The 26598-nt window shown below is 39.0% G+C and overlaps 7 protein-coding genes across 7 annotated transcripts; 2 read left to right on the top strand and 5 right to left on the bottom strand. All coding sequences in view use genetic code 12, as the record gives it.

Annotated features, from left to right (window-relative positions):
• Window positions 1–176: 176 nt before the first annotated feature.
• On the bottom strand, window positions 177–1370 carry GCV1 (glycine decarboxylase subunit T; the record flags this gene model as incomplete). Its single annotated transcript, XM_051818328.1, has 1 exon — window positions 177–1370. The coding sequence occupies one exon, from the start codon at window positions 1368–1370 to the stop codon at window positions 177–179; it is 1194 nt and encodes a 397-aa protein (XP_051673448.1).
• A 2307-nt stretch (window positions 1371–3677) lies between these two features.
• On the bottom strand, window positions 3678–5228 carry WSC2 (Wsc2p; the record flags this gene model as incomplete). The annotated part of the gene is made up of 1 exon (XM_051818327.1): window positions 3678–5228. One exon carries the CDS (start codon window positions 5226–5228, stop codon window positions 3678–3680), a length of 1551 nt encoding a protein of 516 aa, XP_051673447.1.
• Window positions 5229–8843: 3615 nt separating this feature from the next.
• Window positions 8844–9671, top strand: CANMA_000923 (SNAP receptor; the record flags this gene model as incomplete). Its single annotated transcript, XM_051818326.1, has 1 exon — window positions 8844–9671. The coding sequence occupies one exon, from the start codon at window positions 8844–8846 to the stop codon at window positions 9669–9671; it is 828 nt and encodes a 275-aa protein (XP_051673446.1).
• Window positions 9672–10106: 435 nt separating this feature from the next.
• CANMA_000922 (uncharacterized protein) lies at window positions 10107–12179 on the bottom strand (the record flags this gene model as incomplete). The annotated part of the gene is made up of 1 exon (XM_051818325.1): window positions 10107–12179. The coding sequence occupies one exon, from the start codon at window positions 12177–12179 to the stop codon at window positions 10107–10109; it is 2073 nt and encodes a 690-aa protein (XP_051673445.1).
• A 1373-nt stretch (window positions 12180–13552) lies between these two features.
• On the bottom strand, window positions 13553–15400 carry CANMA_000921 (uncharacterized protein; the record flags this gene model as incomplete). Its single annotated transcript, XM_051818324.1, has 1 exon — window positions 13553–15400. The coding sequence occupies one exon, from the start codon at window positions 15398–15400 to the stop codon at window positions 13553–13555; it is 1848 nt and encodes a 615-aa protein (XP_051673444.1).
• A 791-nt stretch (window positions 15401–16191) lies between these two features.
• On the top strand, window positions 16192–17019 carry CANMA_000920 (acetate uptake transporter family protein; the record flags this gene model as incomplete). Its single annotated transcript, XM_051818323.1, has 1 exon — window positions 16192–17019. The coding sequence occupies one exon, from the start codon at window positions 16192–16194 to the stop codon at window positions 17017–17019; it is 828 nt and encodes a 275-aa protein (XP_051673443.1).
• Window positions 17020–17105: 86 nt separating this feature from the next.
• TEL1 (DNA-binding protein kinase) lies at window positions 17106–25622 on the bottom strand (the record flags this gene model as incomplete). The annotated part of the gene is made up of 1 exon (XM_051818321.1): window positions 17106–25622. One exon carries the CDS (start codon window positions 25620–25622, stop codon window positions 17106–17108), a length of 8517 nt encoding a protein of 2838 aa, XP_051673442.1.
• Window positions 25623–26598: the final 976 nt, after the last annotated feature.

Below are 26598 nucleotides of genomic sequence, written 5' to 3'. Positions count from 1 at the left end.
GCAAACTATGAAGCAGAGAGCCAATGTGAAAAGCTGGATATACTTTTTTTCCCAATTTTGCACAAAAGGGGGGGTGTGAATTATTGTTGTTTACCTTTTTGCCAGATATATTCCAAAAGGAGAATTTTAGACGCGTCAGAAATGGGGAAGCAAATACAACAGATGCAAGTGTGCTATTACTGTTTATACAATCTACTTGGAACGAATGGCAACTTCGTTACAATTCCATCTCTCAACTTTCCTCTTATTTCTATCTTGACGGGGGCACCGATCTTCGCTTTCTTGTCGATATAAGCTTGAGCAACATTGCCGCCATTGGTGGGAGAAGGCGAACCTGATGTGATGTATCCGATTTCGGTTTTGCCATCTTCGCTGAAGATTTTATTCCCCTCTCGTGGCGATGGCCCTTTCGAGGTCAAGCCTATTCTTCTGTGCGTGGTTGATTTGTCCTTGATTTGGCTCAAGATTTTGGCTGCCCCGTTGAAACTTGCGTCATTCAATTCACGACGTGTTTTAGGAATCAACCACGTCAAGGAGGCTTCGACTGGGGTTATCTCCTCTGTCAACTCGTGTCCATACAAGCACATACCTGCTTCCAACCTCAACGAGTCTCTTGCTGCTAGTCCAATTGGTTTGGCAACATCGGGATACTCGTTGACCAATGTATTGAAAAATTCCAAAGCTTCTGCTGCCTCTGCTGGAGTTGCTGAGGGAATCGACAACTCAAAGCCGTCTTCTCCGGTATAGCCCGCTCTTGCTAGGTGCACAGTTGCGGAGATAGGCGACAATTTGATAAACTTTGTTTGGCCAAAATAGATCTTGCTCAAGTCTTCATTGGTGAATTTTTGCAAAAGCTCTTGCGCCTTGGGGCCCTGAATAGCTAGTAAAGTTCCTTCAAATGTATCGTGCTTTACCGAATTGAATGCCTTTAACTCATCTTTGAGGAACTTGACATCCTTGTCCCTGCAGCCGGCGTTGCTCACCATGTAGAACTTGTCCTTTCCGTGCTTGGTGATGATACAATCGTCAATCACGCCACCGTCTTTGTTCAATAGAACTGACAAGCTGGAGCTGTTTTCCGGGATCAAGTTCAAATCAATGGGTGTGACTTTCTCCAAAAACGATTGTGCATCTGGTCCACTTATATTGTGCTGCAACATGTGACTGACGTCGAATAGGCCAACTTTGGATCTAACCCAGTTATGCGAGTCGATGTGTGATTGAGATTCGTACAACACTGGCATTTCGAACCCCGCGTAAGGAACCATCTTTCCGCCCAATTTGACATGGGCTTCATACAATGGCGTCTTCAAAAGCGTGCTGGTGGATGCGAGCCTTTTTTGGGTATACTGAAGCGATCTGGTTAGCATTGTGAGGTTTTTGCTGTTGAGAGAAGAACTGGAAGAGATGTGTTTTATTTGAAATATATTTTGTGGAGGTGAAAGCTATTGACTTTGAAAAATATAGAACAGAAAAAGAGGGAACGGAGTCAAATGGTTTCAACTTTTGACTTCTCTTTTTGCACCCAGTCAAAAACAAAACACTACTCAAAAATAAAGACACCGTCCATTGGCCGTGACTGGACAGCAGACACCAATATTGCCGCCATAAGAAGCACAATAACAACTGCTGTCAAGTAGTAGCCCGACCAAGACCACCGTTCGTTTCTTGCCCTCTCGTGGTAGTCAATGTGACTACTCCCGGTGTAATACGGAGATGCCTATCTGAAAGGGCACAACACTGGGTCTGAATACAAGCAGCAAAGCAATTTAAGTATTCGAAAGAACAAAATGGCTGGAAAGAACATCCCAATGACGAGTATCCTAAAAAGAGATTTTCTTCCACGTCTCCAAAACTCACACAACTCACATCCACACCGAACAGGATCTTTGTCGGTGCCCGAGCCTTCTAGATATTCCAAGCTATCCGCTTTACTTCCTGGTTCAATCACGTAGGAAGCCATTAGGATCATTAGGGTGAAGACAAGTGGTAACTATGCAACAAACTCGTCCCCTTTTATGCTTTTTCGTTTTTCATTGCAATTAGCAAAGGCAAGGTGTGAAAATTTCCTATTTGGGGTGTGTCAATGATGGGTGTCCCCTACAATCTCAACTCGCTGCTCTGCAGCCAGCATTCGTAGCAAAACTGTTTCTATGCTGGGTCAGTTTTGTGCAGCACAACCCACTCTCAATTACGTTTCACAATCGCCTTGTATTACTGTTGCGACTCCGACTTACATGTTATAGTTATTGAATGCGGTTAGAAGCGAATTGGACAATATATAAAGTCGCTTTGGAATTGAGATAGGGCTGAACAATTATCAAGAATGATTGAAAGAAAATTAGGGCACTTTGAGAAGGCTAGAACAACAATCAACGGAAAGCAAGAGGTTACAACTAGAAAGATATCTCTTTACCGAGAGAATAAGCCAAGTAATACGAAAGGGGTCATTTGCAGTCAGCGGCTAACTAGTGACGCCTGTAGTTGGCTTGATAGCAATATACAGTCAACAAGGCTCGGATAAAGTACCCTCGCTGCGTTTCTAGACAGATTTAAAAAAACAAACCCCGCAAAATGAGTTCCACATGTTGCGTTAACTGTCGTCTTCGTCTTAGTCGTGTTGCGTAAGCGTATACGCTCATAACCCTCCTTTCCCGAAACCCAAAAAGATTCAACAGTCTATTTGTGCGACGTATTGAGTAAATGCAGTCGTTTTGCTGTCCTGTATCGGTCGCTGCTGTTTTGTGTAATTGATCAACACACAAAATCAAAGGGTAAAAAAAGAAGAGTTGCAAAAGTAAACATAAATAACAACAACAACTAGAACAATAAAACAATAAAACGCGGTGACAAAGAAATCTTAGATCAATGCAACTCAATGTATAGTCAAAAAAATTGGTGGCTGAGGCGCAAACTGGAAGTTCTAGAACCCACACGATGATTCATCGTCCGTTGCTTAGATCATGCACACTGTGCTTTTGATCTCAACACAGACACGTTGCCCACTTTTAAAATAAACAGGAGAGTCACGTGTGGTTCTTATATAGGCTGTATTCCTTCGTTGCACAGTCTAGACTTTTATCTCCGGTCCATGCACCTTTATCCCAGCTTTCAAAGTCATTGTTCATCACTAGACCCAATGACAGATATCGGTTAACTGGGGTACGCATTAAACTTTAGACCCATTTCCGACTTAAAAACTTGTCAAGTCATATCTACGGGTCATAAATCAAAAATTTGATGTGTTCAAATCTAATATATTATTTATCTAACATATAAACCAAAAAAGCCGTACATATATATAGATAAAGTGACCATAAACCGTGATACTATAAACCGTGAAAAACACATCAACTGAAAAATAATGTAATTGAATGTGCAAATGAAATATAAAAAAATGTAAAAAATGTAACAAAAATTTTCGTAAAAATCCAAAAATGAAAAACAGTAGTAAAACCGACCATTTTTGTTATACTTTCGGGGTATAATGACCAGTATTCCATTGTAATAACGATAACGACGTCCATCAGTTAAGGAAATACCGGATGTGGTATGATGAAGCAAAATGTGGTGGCAAAAAAGGGCAACAAACTACGACCTAGGCCCCCTTCCTTTTCTTCTTCCTTGATTAAAAGAATGCAAAGTTAATATTCGTCTATAAGCGATTCAAAGCTTCCTCAATTGTTAACCACCTTCAATGAACCTGGTTCTCTAGCTATCATATCGGGTAACGACCCATTACTCAACTTTCTCCTACCGAATTCCGGTTCTGGTGAGTTTGCATTGAGGAATTGGAATTGATGACTTGACTGTTGTTGTGGTGCGTTGGATTGGGATAGACTGTTGTTGTGATATAGAGCTCCTCCTCCTCCTCCTCCTCCTCCTCCTTCTCCTCCGCTGTTGTAATCGTAAAAGGCATAATCATCTTGTTGTGACCCTAGTGAGTGGTCACCTCCCCCACCACTGGTTCCACTTGAACTTGACTGTTGCTTGTGGCCAAATACTCCTGTCGCGCTAGTTCCACTTCCACCGTGAGACGATCCGTGGAATTGGTTGTTGGTATTTTGTCTTGGGGTTTGTTGAATAGATGGTGATCTTCCTGCTCCACCGGCGGGGAATGCTTGTTGTTGTTGCTGTTGCTGTTGTTGTTGTTGTTGTTGTTGTTGTGATGTATCAAAGAAGTTGTATCCACTAGCTAATAAGAAAGGATTAGGATCCAGAGTCGGTGGTGGTGATGGTGCGTCAACTTCTGACATTTCTGCTTTGGGGCCAGACAAAGTAAACTGATCGTCGACATCTTCGTCATCTTGTCTCCTACGTCTAAACCAGCAAAATGCGAAAAGTAATCCGGCAATGACAGCTACACCTGCTACTGATCCAACAACCGCACCAGCAATAACACCTCCTGAAGTTCCTTTATTCTTATTCGAATTTGATGCTCCTGACGATGATGAAGATGCTGATGAGTCTGTTTGTGAGGCGTCAAGTGCTTGTGACGAAGTGTTTGAAGATGAGGTAGAAGTTGTTGTAGCTGATGGCAGTGTTGACGATGGTGATTCAACGACTGTGCGGTATATAACTGACTGCAGCTTAGTGTTGGCTGAATTGATCACAGTAGATACTATAGTTGTCGGTTGTATTGACGACGATACTTCTACTGTTGTTTCTTGTGAAGAAGTGGCAGTTGTTGAGGAACTGTCGTCATCAGATGTACTCGATGGTTGTGCTGTAGTTGTTTGCTTTATGGTGCTTGTCTGTGGTGCTGATGATGATGACGATGATGATGATGATGATGTAGATGACGTGGATGATGTGGATGAGGTTGATGTGCTGGATGTGCTAGTCAGTGACAGACTTGAGCTACTACTACTCAGTTGCACATCTTCACTATCAACATCTGAATTAACGTAAACGGTATAGTATCCGTCTCCACCACATTTCTCTTTGTCATAACCTTGACAAGAAGTGTCACAGTTTGAATCGTCGTCTGAACTCAGTGAGGGATCAGAATCGCCACAATAACACTGGTTACCACTAATCAATGCGGCAATCCTTTTACCTGAGCATTCTCCTTCACAATTACCTGATGATTGGTAGATGTAGTAACCTTTGGATTGTAAGTTTGATAATGATGATTTCTTATAACATCCTAAACTTGACCAATTATCAGCCATTGTGGTTGAACCATAAAAGGATAGAAGTACAAGTAGTTTATGTCTAAGTAACATTGTTGTAAATATAATATTAGAATTCCTGTGGGTCGATGTGATAAAGTGGTTCAAGCAAGTGAATGTAAGGGGTATGTAGGTGGTATCATGAAAATTATAAACTGTAAAAGGATGGAAATAAAAAAAAATAAAAACCAAGTTACTCTTTTGGGTGCAGTAGTAGTAGGAACGAGTGAAGGTGGGTCTAAGTAGTAATGATGTGGTAATGATAAACCCACTTATTCAAAGTAAAGCAAATGGTAAAGATAGAAGTGGTTGGAAGAAGATCTGTTGTCGAAGTAGTTTGTTTGTTTGTTTGTTTGTTTGTTTGGTAGAGAGTTTTGATGAAATTTTAAAGAGAGAAAGAAAAATTTAAAAAGAAATGAAACTCAAAATTGTAGTCCTGTATATAGACACTAATTATAAGCTGTCATAGACTGCATATAGTACATGTAGCACAAACATAAAATATACAAAAATCCTCCACTTGTGGTAATTGTATTTAATCTATGTGCAGAATATACAGCGATAGAAAAGAAAAAGAAATTAAAATTCTAATTTTGGTAAACGTCAACAGTCACACAAAAACACCAACCCATCCCACAGCAATAACAACAGCAAAATAAACAAAGCAAAAGCCTACTACTACACTGAAACCCATAACCCTCTACCAACAACTTATAAAGTAAAAACATACTCCACTGTGTTTGATCCGAAACATCCATTTTCTACTGTGACTGCTAATTTAACCTAAAGTAAGACTACAAAACTACAAACTCGTTACTAGCTACTAAACCAGATAATCTTTTGTAGTTTTCTCAACACCTTCTGCGATTACAAACAACATACGAAAGGTAAACAATATTAGAGAAAGCCAAGTTAAAATGATGATCCTTTAATCAACTACTGTTTTAAAACCGACCATATGGGTTTCGTATATATATGTTGTATATATGTTTGTATGGAATGCTCATCCGCCTTTAACCCTTTATTTATAATTCTGTGTCGCAAAAAAAAACAATAAAACAATAGAGAAAATCTTTTTCAGAAAGTTTTCAACCGAAATGGGTCACAGATGCTCTCACTTTGGTGCATACATTCACAGGTGAAATTTACACTAAACATATATAAAGATAACTACTAACTCACTAACTCCATGTGAAAACCAAAAAACAATAAAACCTTCACTCCTTCACTCCTTCACACAAAACGTAAACATAAACATAATCATCTAATACACAAAAAAGCCCAAAACAAGACTAAATCAAAGGCGAAGAAAAAAAAAAGCCAGGAAAAAATTAGCCCTCCCTTTCCTTCTCTCCCTCTCTTTCTCCTCCTCTCCTTCTCCCCCTCTCTTCCTCTCTTCCTCTTTTTCAAAAAGGTAAAGATGATAACAAAAGTAGATAGTCCTGAGGAAAGGACAAAAAACTCATGGACCTAAATATTTCCTTGTCGCTACATCTGCGCAACATTAGTTGGTTAATTAGTTTAACTATGTCACGAAAATGTGCGTTGACGCCCTGTAGGAAAAATATAAAAAAGTAAAAATAAAATTCCTCATTGTTAAAATTAAAAATACTTCAAACAGTCACATATATTTTATTTGATTATTATTATTAGTATATGACGCTATTGATTTAGTTTGGACCTATAACAAATGTAAAAGACTAGCAAGGCAGCAAGGCTTTCCAGATATTCCCTTGTCCTTTGATGTACCGTTTCGTTAAAACAAAGCATTTGTAAAGGAGAGTTTGCTTTTGTTTTATTTAATTGGTAGTGTTCAACAGGGTTCAATTCTGATTTTACGGTGTTAAGTTACCATAGACTCCGAATTTCTTTTTTTGTTCTTTTCTTATTATTATGACTTTTTGCCAATCAGAGGCAATCGAAGTATTGTAACGTTTGTATGTTTTTGCAGAAGAAAAAGCCTCCAAACTTCGAGGAAAGGGAAGAGAATTGTTAGGAAATGTGAAGGGGGACCTCTCTCTTTAGGAAAGGAGTCCAAGTAAATAAATATATACATACCACAAAAGATCTATGACGAGTAAAACTTTACTCCCTTGACACCCTAAAACAGGAAAACTTTTTTTGAAGATCCTCATCTCTCCATTCAGTAGCATCAAGATATATCATTGTAAGAGTAAAGACCTTGACAAACTTTGCAGCCTGGTGTTTGGCAGTGGTATACAATTGGTACGCACCACAAAAATAAAATGTCCGAAATTTTCACTTGAAACAGATCTGATTTCGTCCTGTATTTGGTAGTAGAAAGAAAAGAAAAAAAGAAACATCTTTAAAGGAGAAACAATCTTTGGCTTTGGTATATAATTTTATCTCTTCCCTCTTTTAGACGTCGGAGTTCTGTTTTATCTGTAGCAGATGCGCAATACGCCTTTGTTGACTTCGTTTCTTTTTTGATACCTAGTTTATTTCCTTGGCGAGATCAACACATAGTTCTGTGAGAGAATCAGAAATTATTCTGTAGCAGCTTAACCATGAATAATTTTTTCTGTAGACTCATTTCGCTCGTCTGTGCTTGCTGGCTTTTTTGACTCCAGCCTTGTGGGGCTTCAAATTAAACCACAAAATCTGTCTAACTACTTTAAAAGCCATTATACATCCCCTTCCTGTAACTTTAGAGACCTTCATTACTGTGGCAGAAGCTAAGCAATGATATAATGTTCCCGAAGCTTAATCACAACTTCCAGACAAGCAGCAAATTTTTCATCGAAAGTCATGTTGGTCTTTCTTTACCATGAAAGTAGGCGAAATTCAATGAAACTTCCCATTTAGGTTAATCCATTGGTGAAATTTATTAGAAATCATTATCAAACAAGATCCACTTTTTACCTAATCGTACTAAAGCCACCTCCTCTCTTTTGGGCCAATTTCTCTGCAATACAAAAGTAGGTACAAATTGCTGCGAAACAAAAAATAAAGGCACGTGAAGTGTCAGTTCAGTCAGTCAGTCGTGTCCCTGTCAAACCAAAAATGTCATCAAAACAAAAACAAAATAAAACCATCGCAAAAATCTTCCACCATTTCTTGTTTCTTTGTTTCTTTCTTTCTTTCTTCCTTTCTTCCTTATGTCAAATAGGATATAAAGAAACTCACAAAACACTGAGATTATAAACCATTTAGTATTTTTTGGACTTTTCACAGTCTATGAAAAACTGTGGTTAATGACATACCTTTACTTTGTTTTCTTAGAATCCTTAGAATATAAAGAAGCCTTTTTCGCTAACCACGATCATTTTAATTAATTTATTTCCGTAGATCGTTGTTTGATAGTAGTTGGGCTGACATTTATTTTTATGTAGGATTTAGGAGTAGAGGGAGTCGCAGGTGTAGGGGTGATTCCTGCGTTGAGCGGATGAAGAGTCTACAGCAGAAATCATTCCTCATGGGCCTGCTCAATCACCACACCTCATTTGGTCTTCAAGGTTACAAGAACCAGTTACCTTAGCGGTCTCCCTTTCCACATTTAGGAAAGGGAGACCGCACGGTTGCGCTACTCCGTAACAACTACATCGTGATCTCCAATTTTCATTCTCATTTTATCTCTTTTTTCCAACACGCAAATTAAACAACAATTAGTACATTTTGCAACGAACTCCCCAATTGTCTCCCCGATCCATGTCATCAATAAGAACCATTGAAAACATAGTAAACGTATACGAGTCAGAGGTACATCAACTCGATCTACCCGACTTGTTTGGGCTTAACAAGTTCTCCCCATCAAGTGCCACGTCACGCCAACGCATATCCCAATCACCCTACATTGCTCAGTATAAATTACAGCTACTACAGTCTTCGTTATTGAAGCAGTTATCGTCATTGGATCGATTCAAGAATAATAAGCTGTACCTGCTGCTCAAACTGCGGATAGATAAGTTATTGGTTGATGTGATTGATGAAAAATTATACATTGTTGATCAATTAATTGATTGGTATAATGTTGAAAATACACCACAAAGTGCCGCCGCCACTAGTGAAGATGCCAGCGCCGAATCACTAACTAAACAAGATGTCACATCTACTGACAATGATGATGAGAACTTGACCGAGTTACGTAATCGACTTTTGTCAGGCTCCAAATCCAAACTCGATCTCGAATCAACGTCATCATCCAACGACGTCGATAAACTCAACACCTACCATGAATCAATCCAAGATGACATTCTCAATGAGCTATCACAACTTACATCAACATTAAAGACCAGTGCCATGTCACTAAGTTCCAAGATTTTGGGTGATGATTTATCGATTCTTAATGAAACTAATGAAAATATAATACGAAACTCAAACTTGTTTAAAGTAATTGATCGCAACTTGAACAATTATTTGGAAAACAAGACGGGTGGAAGAATAAGTTTGTGGTTCTTGCTCAAATGTGTTGTTGGTGTCATTGGCGTATTCTTGTTGATGCTTGTTTTTGTTGTAATCGTTCCCAGAATAAGGTAGTCTTGGAAAAAAAAGAGAGAGAGAGCAGTACCCTACATGCCTTTCAAAGGACTTGTATCTATGTATAAGAACTTGTATGAAGTTTATAAAAAGGGGAAAGAGAAGCTCCAAAGATAACTTTTTCTTTATAATGATAAACCTTAAAATTTTTTTATATAAAAGTAAAGAACCTCAGTATAGTATAAAACAATAGCAAATAACAACAACCAAGTTCTGGTGGTGGTTATGTGATGAATAAAATCCGAAAAAAACTAGTATTTACAAAAAACAAAACGAACAAAAATGGGTGTGTATAAAAAAACGTGTTTTTGAAATGCTTGAAAGAAACAAAAATGCCAAATGCATCATCATCATGAACTCAATAAATAAAAAAATGAGGGTGTGGGGGGGGGACAACAAATGATCCCAGTGACTGGTTGAGATTAAGGAATGTCTTTATTGGAAACTGGAGTTGTTTGGGGTATGCATAGGTGAGTTTGAGTTACTTTTTGCAGCGGTAGTGATTTCAAATGCATTATGTCCTGACTGTAAGGCATTGCCTTCTCTCAAATCAGACAATGACCCGTTTACACTATCAGTTGCAGTGCCAGTTCCACTCTCATTTGGTATTGGAGATGCTCCTACTGCTACTGCTGCTGATGCATTATCCAAAAGACCCAAAGCACCACCAGCTAAAGGCATCCCCTGATTTTGAAACTGTCTAGGTAAATTTCCACACCGATCTTTACCAAAATTGATTTTCAAATTCTTGTAATCAGGAAACAGCTTAATACCATCAATAGCCTTGATCGCATTGGCAATGTTGACGAAATTGATAAAAGCACAGTTTTTTTCCTCAAGATAATTGATTTGTTCAATATCACCAAATTTGGAAAAATCCTCTCTCAACTTTCTCGGATTGTAAAATTCAAAATTGTTCAAGTTACCAATATAAATATTTCTTGAAGCACCATTGGAAACAGCCAAACTAAGCGCATTGCTCAATGGTCCCGAATGTTTACCCCAACCAACTTTAATCCTTCTATTATGAATGGTTAATCCGTGTAGTTGGCACATGGCGAAAAATTGAGCAGCAGCAATTGGGTCAATAAAGGTGATAAAACAAACATGTCTTTCTTTTAAGAATCGAATGCTTTGTAGTAAACCTCCACGAACTACGTTGCAAATTTCCTCGACTGAAGAGTCTTGGTGCAAATTACCCAAATAAACGGTACGATTGCCCAAATTATTGGCTCCACCAGCTTGAGTTGCAATTTGTGCTGCTGCGGCCGATTGTTGAACCAAAGCACTTGAAATGAATTCACGGTCTGCAGCTGTGACAATATGCTCCATACCGGGAGCTAAACCTAGATATTGTGCCGCATTATGTTGTTGCGTCTTTGTGATAAAGGCGCATCTATCTTTACCGTAAAAGCATTTTTTATCCAAGTACTTGTCCTTCAATGGCAAATTGGCCACACATCTAATGGCACTAAGAATACTCAAGAAATGAATGAATGCAATACCCTTTTCGGGGATGATTTTGATGCTGTCGATTATACCATAACAAGACAAATCATTTTTCAATTCTTCTTCTGTAATCAATTCTCCCGTGATGGGATTGTTCAAATTACCCAAATAAACATTTCTTGTAGCCCCATCTCGTTGAATAGCTTCCAAAACTGCAGGTAAAATTGGAGTGTTTTTACCCCACCCAATTCTAATGTCGTGCCCTTTAATATTGAGTTTCTTTAATATACAATCAGAATGGAAAAGTAACGCCAGTTGATGGTCGATAAACGAAATGAATGCACAGTTCTTTGCTGGAATGATTTTGACATTTTCAAGGATTCCTGAACGAACATAGTCTAACAATTCGTTAGGCTCAATGTCAGAAGGGATGTTTCCTAAATAAACTGTTCGTGATGGCGCAGCAGTCGAAGCGGCACCTGCAACACCTGCTGCGGCTGCTGCACCTGAAGGGCCACCAGCTCCTAAAGCTGACACATTGGATGCATTTGGTCCTTGGACACCAGAAGCTTGTTGTTGGTACATGTCATTTGGTTGCGCCATGATGCCCTGTTGGTCATAATCACTAGATAACATATCGTTGTAGGCGATATTTCCGTTGGATCCATTACCATTTAAAAAAGAACCATCCTCGGTATAGAATTCTCCGCCTATGGTTGACCCAATAGCTGGAGCATCCACACCATTGAACGCACCATGGTCCTGAAAAGATGTATTATTGTACTGGGGAAATTGATGGATGTCTAAATCAGGGTTGTAATGATTAGGATTTACCAAATGAGACGTGTTGCCAGAATCAAATCCACTAAATTGACCTTGTGGGTTAGCATAGCCAGTGTTGTGATGTCCCTCTGCGGCACCGCCATTGACACCATTTTGTTCCAACGTGAACGCGTCAACTTCACCGTATTGGTTCTGCTGTTGAGGGTAGTATTGTGGATAGTATTGTTGTCCAAGGTACTGTTGTGACATTCCTTGATACGGATCGTAATATGACATGTTGAACAGAAAGTGAATGTAAAAACAGGTTGTAGTGGGCTTGATCCGTGGATAAAAACTTCGTTAATTACTGTAAACACTCAATAAGGAATGTATATCCTTCTTCTAATGAAATGAAAAGGCCTTCTTGACAAGGGGAGTATATCTATTTCAAAATTTGTCACCGTGTTGAATGCAGATCAGTGGTGACTTTGGAAAAAAATGCAAAAAAATATGGTACTTAAAATGACAACAAAAGATCAAACAGTTTCTTGCCTTTTATTCTATCAAAACCGTATAAGTAAAGCAACAGGAATCAAACTGATGTGGGAAATAAATTAAAAATGAAAAAAGAGCCAAAATGAATAATGATATGCCTGGAATTGTAAATGGGGATCTTTCTTCCAAGCGTTTAAATGTATGGAAAAAAAATCAAATTAAAAAAAATCAAAATGAACAAATAAAAGATGAAAAATCCAAAAGACTCGAAATGAAATGAAAAGTAGTAATAACAATGGATCGATGTGGGTGGATGTTAATGAATGAGTCTTTTGTCGGTCCCTTTTTCCTCTTGATGCAACTGCTTCGATGATTGATCTCTATTAAAAGAAAATGAAAAGAAGAAGAGAGATGAAAATAAATTTAAAAAATTATAAAAAACGGTTGAACAAATTTTTCTTCTCCTTTTTGAATTATATGCAGGATGAAACATCTCGGTAAAGCAGTAGCATCAACTGAATCAACAAGTGAGAACACTCAGTAAGAGATACACAACGGATTTATCACAGTAACATCTGTATCTTTTTGAAGTTATATCTATTTATACAGGCAGAAGCTGAAACAGTTGCTTTTTTTTACTGCAGATTTGGATTCATGGTACCTTGTCTCGATGTCTTATGTCAATTGAACAGCCAGTACATCACAAACCAAACAAAGCCAAAGAAGTAGGGATAAAACAATAATTTATCAGTTATGGCTCTCGTCTATTTCTATTTTAGATATTGTGTCCTTATTTTGAATAGTTGGTGGTATAATTTAGCGCTATTTGATTTCGAACACTATGAAAACTTTTTGCTGCAAAAAAATTGTATGACCGCGTAATGAATGGAAAGGTGAATTTGAAAATGGTGAAATTACATCTACTTCTGAAATGAAAATCTTTGTGAAAGAAGCTTAATTTATTGTTTATTCCACTTCTTGCGGTGTTGTGCCTTCCTAGGAGGGAGAATTTATTCATGCCTTATGATAAGAAAGAGAGAAATCTAACTTTAAGCCTTTTTAGCCCCCCATAGAGTAGAGCTTACTTCTATCTTCATCTACACGACCACAATTGCAGAAGATATTGTCATATTAAAGATATTAAGTAGTTTCATAAATGTCATAAGTATAGCAGATCAACCATCATCGTCGTCGTCGCTATAATCAGTCTCTGCCTCAGCTTGGCTTACCTCTCGCTGGCTCTTGTTATTATCATTATCAACCTCCTTATGTTTAAACTCTTCATCAGAATAGTCTGTCCTGTTTTGGGTTTCATTGTTTATATCTGGTTTCAGTTTGGAAATACTGCTCTCAAGGCTGTCTTCGATAAAAGACCCCTCGTAGTTTTTGTCTTTAGAGCTGGTGCCTTCTTCGTCATTTTCTTCGCCTTGCTTCACGTCTTCTTCTTTATCACCCTTATCCTTAGCTTTCCCATCCCCGTTTAGACACAGTGTTGATTCATTATCACTTTCTGAAGAATTATATTCCATCTTTTCGTCGCTGTCTTGACCTCCATTCTCTTCGTGCTCCTCTCCATCGTCTTTATCCTTGTTACCTCCTTCTTGAAAGCTGACATGCATAGCTTTGTTGAAAATATCGCGATCAGTTTCCAAGTTCAACGATTTCTTTAATAAACTATCTGCCTTCAATGTGCCCTGTGAATCCTCGTTGCCAAACGAAAAGGGGTAGTGATTAAGAGGTGTACTGTCAGTATACGGGTCAGGCTTAACAATGATGGGATTTAAATCGCCTTTCAACTCAGGAGATCTAGGTGCAGTTGGCGTATTCTGTTCTTGTGTAATTTTGGGCTCAACTCTGAAGTCAGCTTTGGACAGATATGTTTTTGGTTCGCCTTCTGGTTCTTTCTTTACCTTTGGCTCTGAGCCATTCTTCAACTCAGAGGACCTCGATTCACGTTTAATCCGTGGATCCTTCTTGAATTTATTGTTGACCAGTTGACCGGGATTTCCATCGGAATCGTCTCTATCGGTGTGGGTAGTGTCATCTCTGTAGTCTATTTGCCCCTCTTCGTTGTCTTCGTCCTCCTTTTTGACCTTTCGTTTCTTCTTACTTGATCCCTTCTCCTCTTTGACACGCTTGCCACGAGTACCCTTTTTTTTGAGGGGACATGCGTTTATGTCATCACCTCTATCGGCAATCTTCGCCAAGAAAATGGCATTCAATCCAAGCAACTCAGTTTTCGGTAGACTAGCCTTTGTCAATTCATGAATAAAATCTTTCTTTGCATTCATTCCTTGATAGAATTTGGATGCCATGTCTATTTTTAGTTCTTCAAAATCATTCTTTGCTTGCTCCATTCCCTGTTGCAAAAGGCTATTATCGGTTTGCAAACGTTCAATCTCGGCGCAAGACTCAATCTGTCTCCTAGCTAATTCGTCTCTCTGGTAGCAGAGCAACTCCATCCAATTGAATAGATTTCCCTCGTCCTTTAGATACTCAGTTTTTTCAAAATCCACTGAAGTCATTTCAAACCTGCCTACAGTTGGGTTAAATGTCCCGTTACTCTTGATCTGTATATGCATAGTATCAGTATTGAGCCCTTCTTCTCTTTTAAAATTGCTCTCCAGCACATTGATCTTGGCATTGAGAAGAAGCAGTTTATGTATACCGTCTTTACGTCTACTTTCAACTAAAGTATCCAAATCTAATGGGAACAAGTCGGTAAACACATCATATGTATTTTCGCGATCAATTTGGATCTTCCTTGACGCCGAATTCTCAAAGACATTGTAGATGTTCTGCTTCTTGATGGTTGTATGGTAGTATCCTTCGGCCCATATTGACACTAGTGAAATGTTTATAAAGTTGGGATCCGCGCTTGGTTCATAGTCAGCTTTAGTAACGTGAACCCAGATAGAGTTTGTGGAAAGTATCTTCGATGATGCTTCATTCTCGATAATTAATGGAACTTGTACAATACATCCCTGTAGTGGTAGTTCTTCTTCGGCTCTAAAGCTGGTCATATGATAGGTACATGGGCGATATTAATGTCTGACACGTATACTGTTCTTACTGTTTTCCGTTACGCCAAAAATAAAAAAACGAGAAAGAATAAACATTTCGAGATAATTTTGAACGTTTCACAGAAACAACTTACATGCAGTACTGTCGTATATAAAATCTGTTAAAGCCAAGTTTACTTGGCAGCGTCAAAGCAACACGTAGGCACTTGACATGTATACTTAAGCGGTAAAGAATAAGAGTTGTTCAAGCACCTATATCCTATGTTTTAAGCAACCTTCCATGATTTTCTACACCAAATAGGTTCACTTTTAGTTTTTCCATATTTTGTTGCAAAACTTAACCAAAATGTTCACTAATATTTTTTTTAAAATAGTTCAGAGCAAGTTAATATCACCAAAGGACTCTAGCACAACCAATTGATACCACTAGCGCCTCAGATTAAAGCTAAAAAATCTCTTAATTGGCTTATTCGCCGTAATTTCTGTTATCCAAGTGTCGCCAAAAAAAAAAATCACGACACCAATAATAATGAGCTACCAAAATGTTTTTACAACGCAATACTACTTCACTTTCCCACGCAGGGGTATGCTTTACGGTGACAAATAGAGTTAGACACAGCAACATTGCTTCTAGTTTTGTAAATTTGCATCTTAAAGCTTGCATGAACATGATTTTACGTATGATGAAAGTTGAGGAAACTACTAATGCTTCAAATGGGGACATATATTGGACACAATTTGCTGCAATCATGACAAAATTTAAAATTCAGACGAATTAAGGTCACCCCAAAATGGTATCAATAGAAGAAAACAACGAACCAGAGCCTCTTACTCCGTTGGAAGCCGGCCCATCCAACCCACAGTTTGCCCCTCAAACAAGCATGCACTCAACCCTTGTTTCCGATGACGAGCGCACGGTGATAAATAATCAAAAGGTGCTTAGAAGGGACTTGAAGAAACCCTCTGAGGGTGATTTTAATCCTGGATACACTGCATGGCCTCAACACAAATGGGGAAATGCATCCGCTGTGGGATTGGCAGGGTTTGCTTTGACTGCGTTTGTTGCCGGTTTGCTTTTAGCTCGAGCAATGGGTATTACTACCTTGAATGCAGTGATGGGCGCAGCTGTGTTCTACGGAGGAGTAGTGCAATTTATAGCTGGCCTTTTTGAACTTTTCATTGGCAATACTTTTGCTGCAACTGCCTTTGTCAGCTATGGTAGCTTTTGGATGTCATTCGGCGCCATTTTTATTGATACTTTTGGTATTATTCCGGCTTATGGTGGTGCTGATACAGAGGAGTTTGGTAATGCAGCAGGATTTTTCTTACTTGGTTGGGGAATTTTTACGTTTATGATGTTGCTTTGCACCCTTAAATCAACTTGGCCGTTTGTCCTCTTGTTTTTCACATTGGATTTTGGATTCTTCCTACTCGCGGCTGGATATATGAGACAAAGTGTTCGTTGTATTCGAGGTGGCGGTGTGTTGGTTGTGATTAGTGCCTTGTTCGGTTGGTATAGCTGCTTTTCAGGCGTTTCCAATAGCTACAATAGTTACTTCGTTTTCCCTACGTTGCCTTTGCCGGTTTTCCACAACAAAACAAAAACATTGCCTAGCTAGTTCTATTTACAAGCTTGGTTCTACTTATACCCTATTTTTTTAAAAGTTTTAACATGCCCCTTTAACAAAAACACTCTCTTTATTTCTTAGTAGAATGGGCACCATCCAAAGTACAACAAAGACAAATTCTGGGGACTTGTTGCTTCCTGGATCAACTCTCTAACCACCGCTTCAGTGCTCAAACCATTGGCAACCAATTTATCAGACACAGCAAGCACAGCTCGCCCGGCTTCTGAGCCGTCTTGCTCAGGCTGTATCCCCAGTCTAGCCTCATCTTCCTGCAACCGCTTTTTCCTAATCGGCGACAAGGTCCATGAATACAACGGATCCCATCTCAATACGTCCAAGATGGATATAATGTGATCTCTACTCTCTCTTAACACTCTCATGGTATGTTGACACGACTTTCTAAAAGCACCTTCAACACCGGTGACCCCAAAACCATCAACAACATCCCGGGTCAACCGGAAAGGAACTGTCTCTGGAATGGCCAAATGCTTCCCCTGATCAAAGGCGACACCAAGGTCAATATGTATTGGTTCCCCATTTTGCCTATCTAGCAAAATGTTATTACAGTGCCTGTCGCCCAAACCCAATATATGGCCAACGATGGAGGAAGTTGCAACACCGTGTGTATACTTGACTCTACTCTCAAACCACTGGTCAGGCGAGAGGAAGCAACCCTGGAAAAACAAATGCAACACAGGCTTGATTTTTGCTTCAATTCTTTGATACTCGTGGAGCCGTTCAATTTTATCCTGATTCTGACATTGTCGCATGATATCTCTGGCTTTTTCAATCTTCATTTTATCATATTTGGCATGATAAGGCAGGATGGCATCCAAAAGTGACGTCGAATTTGGTACAAACTCTATAACCCCTGATCTTGGACCAAGTGGCACAGCATTGTAAGTCCGAATTGCTAAACCTCTCTTGATACACTCCTTGTCTCTGGTAAATACGTTTTGAACTTTTGCAAATACCTGCTCCATAATGGAGTCTTGGCGAAGATCGTCCGTTCCATGCTTCATCAACATTACATGCGTAGAACCATCCGAGAGAAGAAATGTAGCAATTTTGGGCAAGCTCAAACCAGTTGAGGCGGTGGCAATTCTCTTCTCCATCTTAACCATAACAGGAACGTCCAGGTAAGATTTGGTTTTATCAACCTTGAGAGACTTTGTTGGGGGAGGTACTCTTGGCAAATTATGCAACCAGAAGGAAGAAAAATCACTTAGCTTTTCGAGATTTAATGTTTTGCCTCTTGATGCCTTAAATTCAGCCAATCGTATACACTCCTCGCTGAAAGCTTGGATTGCGCTTAGTGTTCCATACACGAAATCTGAGCCCTGGTTCATTAATTCACCCCACAATGCTTCGGCTGCTATTGCCTTGGATACAAGCAATGGATTGGCATCCTTTTGTGCCAACAGCTTATGCTTCTTCAAAGAAAACAACAAATACAAAGTGTGATAAGGGTGATCAACACACATTTGCAAAATTAACTGTTTCAAAATCGATTGGAATTTCGACACCTCTTTGGTTAATCTGGAAATCAATTGTGCACACCAACTTAACAATTTGTGGGTAGGCAACGAAAGAAGCTTTCGTCCTATTCGATCGTTGAGATCATCATCATTCGATTGCTCTAACCATATGGCACAAAACTTATCTAAATCTTCTTCTGGGAAATCGCTAACTGTCATCGCAAGTAAATAATACTCAACTGCTTTAACCACAAACTGCTTTCTACTAACCCTGGCATATTCTAAATCTGTACACTCGGCTTTGTATTGTACTTTTAACCTCGAATAAAACTTATTAATAGAGCGTTTCTCATCGGATGATAGCTGCGAGGAGCTATAATGGATTTTCAATTCCTCAATCTCAGTTTCCTTGTCACGTACACGTTTCTCTAATACTTGAATTTGTTCACTAAGTGTTCTGGATTTATATTGTGTGTCACAGAATTGTGCCAATAATCGAAAGATTCTCGATTGTTGCACCTGATCATCCAACCTCAAAGCCTTTTCCGCTGTCGGTAATACATGGTTCTCCATCAAGTTCGATGCTAATTCCTGACGCGATTCTGACATCCACTCTATCATCATCGCCTTAATCATAAACTTATCCACTTTCAACTCCTGGTCGTAGATATCGACTCCACCTGCGTTATACAACTCTTTTAGTATCAAAACTGGGATATTGGTAACACCTTGTTTCCACATTGACTGAGCTAATTGGAACAGCGATAAGTGCAGCAAGTTCTGGTTCAATGCGCTTTGTGAGTTCTGTAACTGTTTGCAAATGCTATCAATCAAAACTGTTGAGGAAACCATCTTTTGTTGCTCATTATTAACCCGAGCAAGATTGTTGTACAAAACCAATTCTTTTAAAGATAGTGACCAGAGCAGATCACTAGGAGTGTGGGAGACGGGCTGTTCCGCTAAGATTTGAAGACTCGTTTGTTTTGCTAATATGATATTCTCAAATTTTTCAAAATCAGGCAACTCCTCATCTAAAGTGGAAAATGAAGTACTGTTAATCGTGTCTTCAATGGCTGTTACCGAAGCCAACGATCTTAGCCAGCCCATAAAACTTTCTCGTATGTCCTTGACAGCTTTATGTTCTCCCGTCGTGCGGGCATCCATTAGTCGCAAGAGTGATTCACGACAAGCGTTTTCACCATTTTGAGGAAAATCATGAACTTGTTTTAATACCTTGTATATCAGTTGGTGTTCATTCTGCTCATATTTAGGCACAGGTTGATCCCATTTCGACAATTTCCAGCTCCACTCGTAAGTTTCGTTTTCAGTAACAAATTGGTTCATGGTTTTACTGATTATCAGCGATATCCCCAACATACCAGAATTTGGCATCATTGTGGTAAAATCGTTCAAAGGGGGTGCATTTAATTTTAAACTAGCATCCAAATATCCACTACTGTATTGAAATTGAACATCGGAAGCCCCCATTTCTAATCGCAGGGTCAAGCAATGATCCAAGCTTGTTTTCTCAGGTAGACCATATATCAAGTCTGTATCATCAAGGCCTTCGTAAACAGTTTGTAACGTCAGATGCTGGCTTTCTAACAATACTGATGATCTTGGATCAGAAAACGCATCTTCGAATAGCATTAACGCCGATTTGTACATCTTGCATTCAGATGCCAATTCATAATACTTGAGTATATCTACCTTTTCAAATACTCTTGAAAAAGATGGATTATTGGAAGTTTTTGAGGCAATTCTCACACTCAACAAGATACCAACGAAAACTCTGATAGAATCTTTCTTTGGATGCTTCAAGTTGGCAAAGCTGTTCAACATGGCAACTATTATATCTTCCCCACTGGTTGTTGCGACATTGAGATAAAAGCAAATAAACGATGCTATTGTCTTTAATGCAAATGACGGAACCTTAACAACAAAGATACTCATCACGGATCCAATAATGCTAAATGTGGCTACCTCTTTGAGAACTGCCAAGCAGACTTTGGGGCACCAGTTGTTTTGGTTGAGGTCAAAAAATGAATCAAAGCTATCTATTAGGTTTCCAAGAGAGGTGTCAGCAACAATATTATTGGGTTCATCGTTAAGCAACACGCATGCTTGAAGTTTCAATCGCTGAACAAATCCTGACATCAAAATGTAAATGGGCTCAACATTGACAAATGGCGATAAGGTCACAGGGTTTGCTTTTTCCATGTCAAAAAAGACCCCCAACACTGTTTCGGCACAAGCTGCTTCATAGTAGTTTCCTTCGGTAGAGTATTTAACGAGTTCCCTCATTGGACAGTCTAGAAAGGACAATTCCAGCCTCAATTCCTGTTGGTCAGAACCATCGTACTCTCTTGTTTCAAGCAAATCCAACAAGTTTGACGTTTTTGTATCATAATAATATTTCGACAAACACTTTGACAACCATAGCTTGAATTGCTCCGTTAGTCGTGACAGTTGTTCATTACTCAAAGCAAGTATGTTTTTCAACATTTCAACATTCGTTGAAAGCACTTCTGGATCTACCACAGACAGAAACATCTTGGAAGCAACAGTAATAGCAGTGTAACTAATTTTTTCACTCAAGAATTCTTCAATATCACTTGTTTGCAACAATGATTGCTCACCTCTTAATTTTCTGATGGCAGCTATTATTACTTTCCTTCCAGGAGCATCCCGGCTAAGCTCTAGGAGCTTATCTGCATAAATGTTCAATTTATCAACAAGACTATCATACAACTCATTATTCACATGTACAGGATTTGCCATTAGCGAATTTAGCAAAAGTAACATGGTATTTAAGCTTTCAAAATAGTCAACTTCCACCTGATAAAAGTTTTCAAATATGGCAAGCATGCGGTAAACTTCTAGAGCTACCGTCTTATCCTCAAGCAATGATGTTGATGTTTTTACAATCAAGTTAATGATATCTAACGACAATGAATTTTCTCCACCCATGATGAGTACCAACTTGATTCGTCGCAACCCAAACACCAAAGTGCTCTGATAATGTGCATCACTTAATGACATCCCAACTCTCCTAATTAAAAAATATATCATCGCTGTTGACCAGAAGAAGGATTTTTCTGTATAGTACTTATCCACCACTTTGTTGATCAATTCTAGACCCGGAAGCATAGGAACAACCATTTCAGAGCTATTGCTTACGGTACTCGATTCCTGATCGATCAATTGCGAGACCTGTGCAATTCTTGGAAGTAGCCTTGCAATTTCGGCTTCATTTGAAACGTCAAGCATCTTTATGATTTCGAAGATGATCACTGGGAGCTGAATTTTCATCTCCTGTTTAAAGCTCCCTATGTAGCCCATCAAAATTTCAAAACTTCGATTTTTAATTCCATTTTTGGTGTAGGACAACGGGATGATCAATGACAAGCTTTCCACAACTAGTGTCTCCGGAGCAATATTTCTCACATTTGCAATTAGCGACAAAAGCTCAACTGATCGGTCTCCAGTTCTAAAATCTGTATCTGAATTTGACTTCGTTGAAACAACAACAGCTGTAATTTCACGATAGTTATCACTCAAGAATTCGGATAAACTATCGTAGCTGAATAAAGAAAATGGAAACGTCTTTATTGAATCGAAAATCCACCACCCTCTGAGTAAGTCCAATTTGACTGTTGCGAAAAGTTTCTGCAGACTAGGTAGGTCATATCTTATACAAAGCTCATTAAAAGCAAGCTTCAAGTAAGGAACAAAAAAGGTAAACTTGGAACATTCTGTTAGATTAAACAAAGCCAACCTCAAAATCGTGGAGGAAGAAACAGATAAAAGGGAAAAAAAGAAAACGTATGTTGCCCCGCGTTCCACAGAAGATTGAGGAGTAACAAAGTACTCAAACAATTTTGAGTATATTTCCATTTGCTCAGAGGTGTTGGAATTTTCAATGAGCTTGGAAAAATCATCAACCATTTTTGATTTCATTGTATTAGTTGATTGAGAAAACTTCAAGTAGGTTTCCTTCACGAGCGATGCCTGTGAAATGAACATTTCATTATTGCTCTGCAAGAAAGTGACGAGAAATTTGATATAGTCAAGCAGTGATATCTCAGTTGTGATATAATTCTTGCTTCCCAATGCGTAGAGCCATTGAACAATGTCAAAGCAATCTCTGTATAATGGATCATCAGACGAGGGTACGAGTAACGGAAGTAAGTGAGTAACAGTTCGAGAGACGGTAACCAAAACTATCTCATTTCGGTCAAATTCCTGGTCTGAGAGAGCTCGACCTCCTAATGCCCGTAACAATCTTATCAAAGGCGGCTTCTGATCAGTGCAATGAATCATTGGCAATTGTTCGTCAACAATGTACAAGAGAGCTGGCAAGAAGCTGTCGTTACCAAATTGTTCAATGAATGAAATTAGCTGAGACAAGATTTCCATGTCATCCTTTCCTGAAACACGCAATTGCAATACTTTAAATTTCACAAGGTCAATAATGGGTAAGGATTTATATTCATGGTAGCCATAGGTTACAATCGATGCTGACTCTGGAGTAGTGCTACTTTCTCTAACCTCTGAAAATTCTATATCCTCGTCACTGTGCGGCCTCTTTACTCGATTGTTTCGAATTTGGAAACTCGACACGAGGCAACGAAGAAATTTATCAAATGGCACCCTTGAAAGGAAAGTAATTGTCCCATCTGCATCCTCTAACGAATAGTCAACAATCATGCGAATGATGTTAAAGGTATCTTCTATTGACACGTTAAAAGTCAGGTATGCTTCAAGCCCAATGGTGACTTGATAGTATAGAGTGTCCCAAAGATCACGACTGCTCGATATGCAAGACATCTTCAGCAATAATTTCAGTAGCAAAATCAACCAGCTAAAATGCTTATCATATGAAATGGGCTCAGTATTCAACTTGCTGAACATGGAGGAAACCTTACTCCAAAAATTGAAGTTCTGTACAGACATTATCGGTGAAATTCCATTCAATGATTCCTCAACTTTATCAGCCTTCTTCTTTAAGGCAATAAATGACTCCAATTTCTGCTGAGACATTTGCAAATGCATAAGCTTAGTAAATGATCCTTCATAGGAATTTCGATGTTCGAGTTTATTACCGACTTTGGGGACCAATCCGTACAACCAGCATACAAATTCATCAAAAGACTGTTCGATAAGCACTTCCGAAGTGAATGCAGTATCCCATTTTTCACACAACCATTCATCAATCTTGCGGGCCAAGACGCTTTTCTTTTTTATGTTGAGGTCAATGCATAATGTATTTACTGTGTACCAAAAGCCAAAACTCTCATTATGAATTGACGGTCCGTTCACTCCAGGGAAATCGATTATTGATTCCAATTGTGTAATTATTGCATCGTCAGCAATCTTGTTGGCTTTGTAATGATGTCGCAACACTAGTCCAGAAATCAAGTCACAAGCAACATGACTGTAGGGCTTGTTTATACCATATAGAGCCAACTTTAGGATTTGGCGAAGTTGTTCGTACTTCTTCCTCAGATTAAGCTCTTGCAAGTTGGTTGTATTTAAAACGGATCTTGCCAACATCATGAGCCAAAAGTAGCCGTACTCATAGTCAACTGTTTTTAGGGCACTTTGCAAAAGCTCTGGTAAATCGATTGTATCAGACATGCCGGACAAAGTAAAGTCAAATGATGTATTTGCCTTTTTACTTGTGCCAACCGAATCCTGGCTTTGCACAGCTTCTTTTCCAGGTTTCAGTTGTATCTCAAATTCAAGATAGAAAACCATCAAAGTCAAACCCAACAAGTGGAATCCCGGGGGTGCTCGATACAGGACCATCGAATTACAAAAATCTATCATGCTATATGAAGAAACCAAGTTGTTGAATATAATGTCACTGATATGACTTCTACCGACCCTGTTTGTCTCTTGCAGAAGCATCAAGTTTTTCTTCACATCAAAATATGTTTTTACCAACCTTGTTGCTGCTGTTGTGTACAACCAGCATCGGCTATCCGTACCTTTAAGATATATAGTGCGAAGTTTGAACCAGTCAGCATTTTCACAAGAATCCATGAGCCCAATTCCTCGACATATATCCTCCGAAGATAGTACAAGCAAATAATTCAACAACTCAATAATGAGCAATTCCATAGAATATAGTAAGTTGGGCCCACTTCCGTTATTACTTTGTGTTTCAATAGATTCTTCCGAAAGGAAAGCAAACTCGATTTCAGTATCTCCTATAAGCTTGGGAAATTTTTCTAAATACATAAAATCATGAGTTGTTTGCAAATTCAAAAAGATCAAGAATTGTTCTTGAAGTTTTTCCCACCGTGTTTTCTGACATGTTACCATTAATTCGAGGCCCAATACAATCAAGTTGTGGACAAACTTAAAGTCGGTAGTCGCAAGAACAATTATGAGCTTGTTGAGAATCTTGAAAATTGTAATATGAATTGGATGTTCTTTCTTGAAAGAAGCTATAGTCTTGTTCAACAAAGGCAAAAGTCTAAAGTAGTTTTCGTTCTCAAATAACTGAAGGCAATTGGTCGACTTGTCACACTGAAGTAGACTCTGCAATGCCGTAAAAACTTCTATCAAAACCTTTTCGTTGGTACTGCTGAATTGCATTGCCATTGTCATATCCTCCAAGGTTCGATCAACAGCAGTCACAAGGAATGCATAAATTGCCGACCAGTCTTTGTTATTCAAATGTTCATTAACGTAATTAATTCCCAATATAGCGGCTATTGTCATCGAAAAATCAATACAACACGGACTCAAAAGCTGATCTTGTATGTAGAATAATCCTTTGATAGTAAAGCATATTTCGAGATAATATTTGTACTTAATGCTTAGCTTATCGGTGATTGACCTCTCAATTAGAAGCCTTAGAAAATAGCTGGCTTTATTCAAACGAGATGCCACAGATGCCTGTGTGGTAGATTTGCTGTGTATGAACTGTTGTGATTCGTTATCTATTAACTGGAAGATAGCACTAGCTAATATTCGCAACTGTTTCAGCGGTAGTCTCCATCGCGAAGAAGTAATAATTTCGAGTTGTACTAAAGCATCATTCCTATCTTTGACTTTTGGGGACTTTAGAAGTATTGCTAGTTGAGGAATATCTAGTGTTGACATGTGCTATGTCATTGGATTTGTTGTGTGGTTTATGCAATTGACACAATTTTTTTTTTCTTTTCCGCTTTGATTTTACAGCCTCATGACGGAAGTAGGGCTTACAGGGAAGTTGAGCTTGTGGGTTGTGCTGCACAAAACTGGCCCAGCATAGAAACAGTTTTGCTACGAATGCTGGCTGCAGAGCAGCGAGTTGAGATTGTAGGGGACACCCATCATTGTCACACCCCAAATAGGAAATTTTCACACCTTGCCTTTGCTAATTGCAATAAAAAACGAAAAAGCATAAAAGGGGACGAGTTTGTTGCATAGTTACCACTTGTCTTCACCCTAATGATCCTAATGGCTTCCTACGTTATTGAACCAGGAAGTAAAGCGGATAGCTTGGAATATCTAGAAGGCTCGGGCACCGACAAAGATCCTGTTCGGTGTGAATGTGAGTTGTGTGAGTTTTGGAGACGTGGAAGAAAATCTCTTTTTAGGATACTCGTCATTGGGATGTTCTTTCCAGCCATTTTGTTCTTTCGAATATTTAAATTGCTTTGCTGCTTGTATTCAGACCCAGTGTTGAGCCCTTCCAGCTGGGCATCTCCGTATTACACCGGGAGTAGCCACATTGGCTACCACGAGAGGGCAAGAAACGAACGGTGGTCTTGGTCGGGCTACTACTTGACAGCAGTTGTTATTGAGCTTCTCATGGCGGCAATATTGGTGTCTGCTGTCCAGTCACGGCCAATGGACGGTGTCTTTATTTTTGAGTAGTGTTTTGTTTTTGACTGGGTGCAAAAAGAGAAGTCAAAAGTTGAAACCATTTGACTCCGTTCCCTCTTTTTCTGTTTTATATTTTTCAAAGTCAATAGCTTTCACCTCCACAAAATATATTTCAAATAAAACACATCTCTTCCAGTTCTTCTCCCAACAGCAAAAACCTCACAATGCTAACCAGATCGCTTCAGTATACCCAAAAAAGGCTCGCATC

This window comes from Candida margitis (genome assembly GCF_024628925.1).
Source record: "Candida margitis strain CBS 14175 chromosome Unknown scaffold93, whole genome shotgun sequence".
NCBI classification, from domain to species: Eukaryota; Fungi; Ascomycota; class Pichiomycetes; order Serinales; family Debaryomycetaceae; genus Lodderomyces; species Lodderomyces margitis.
Note: the sequence above shows the minus strand (reverse complement) of the source record. Positions and strands in the feature narration are given on the sequence as shown.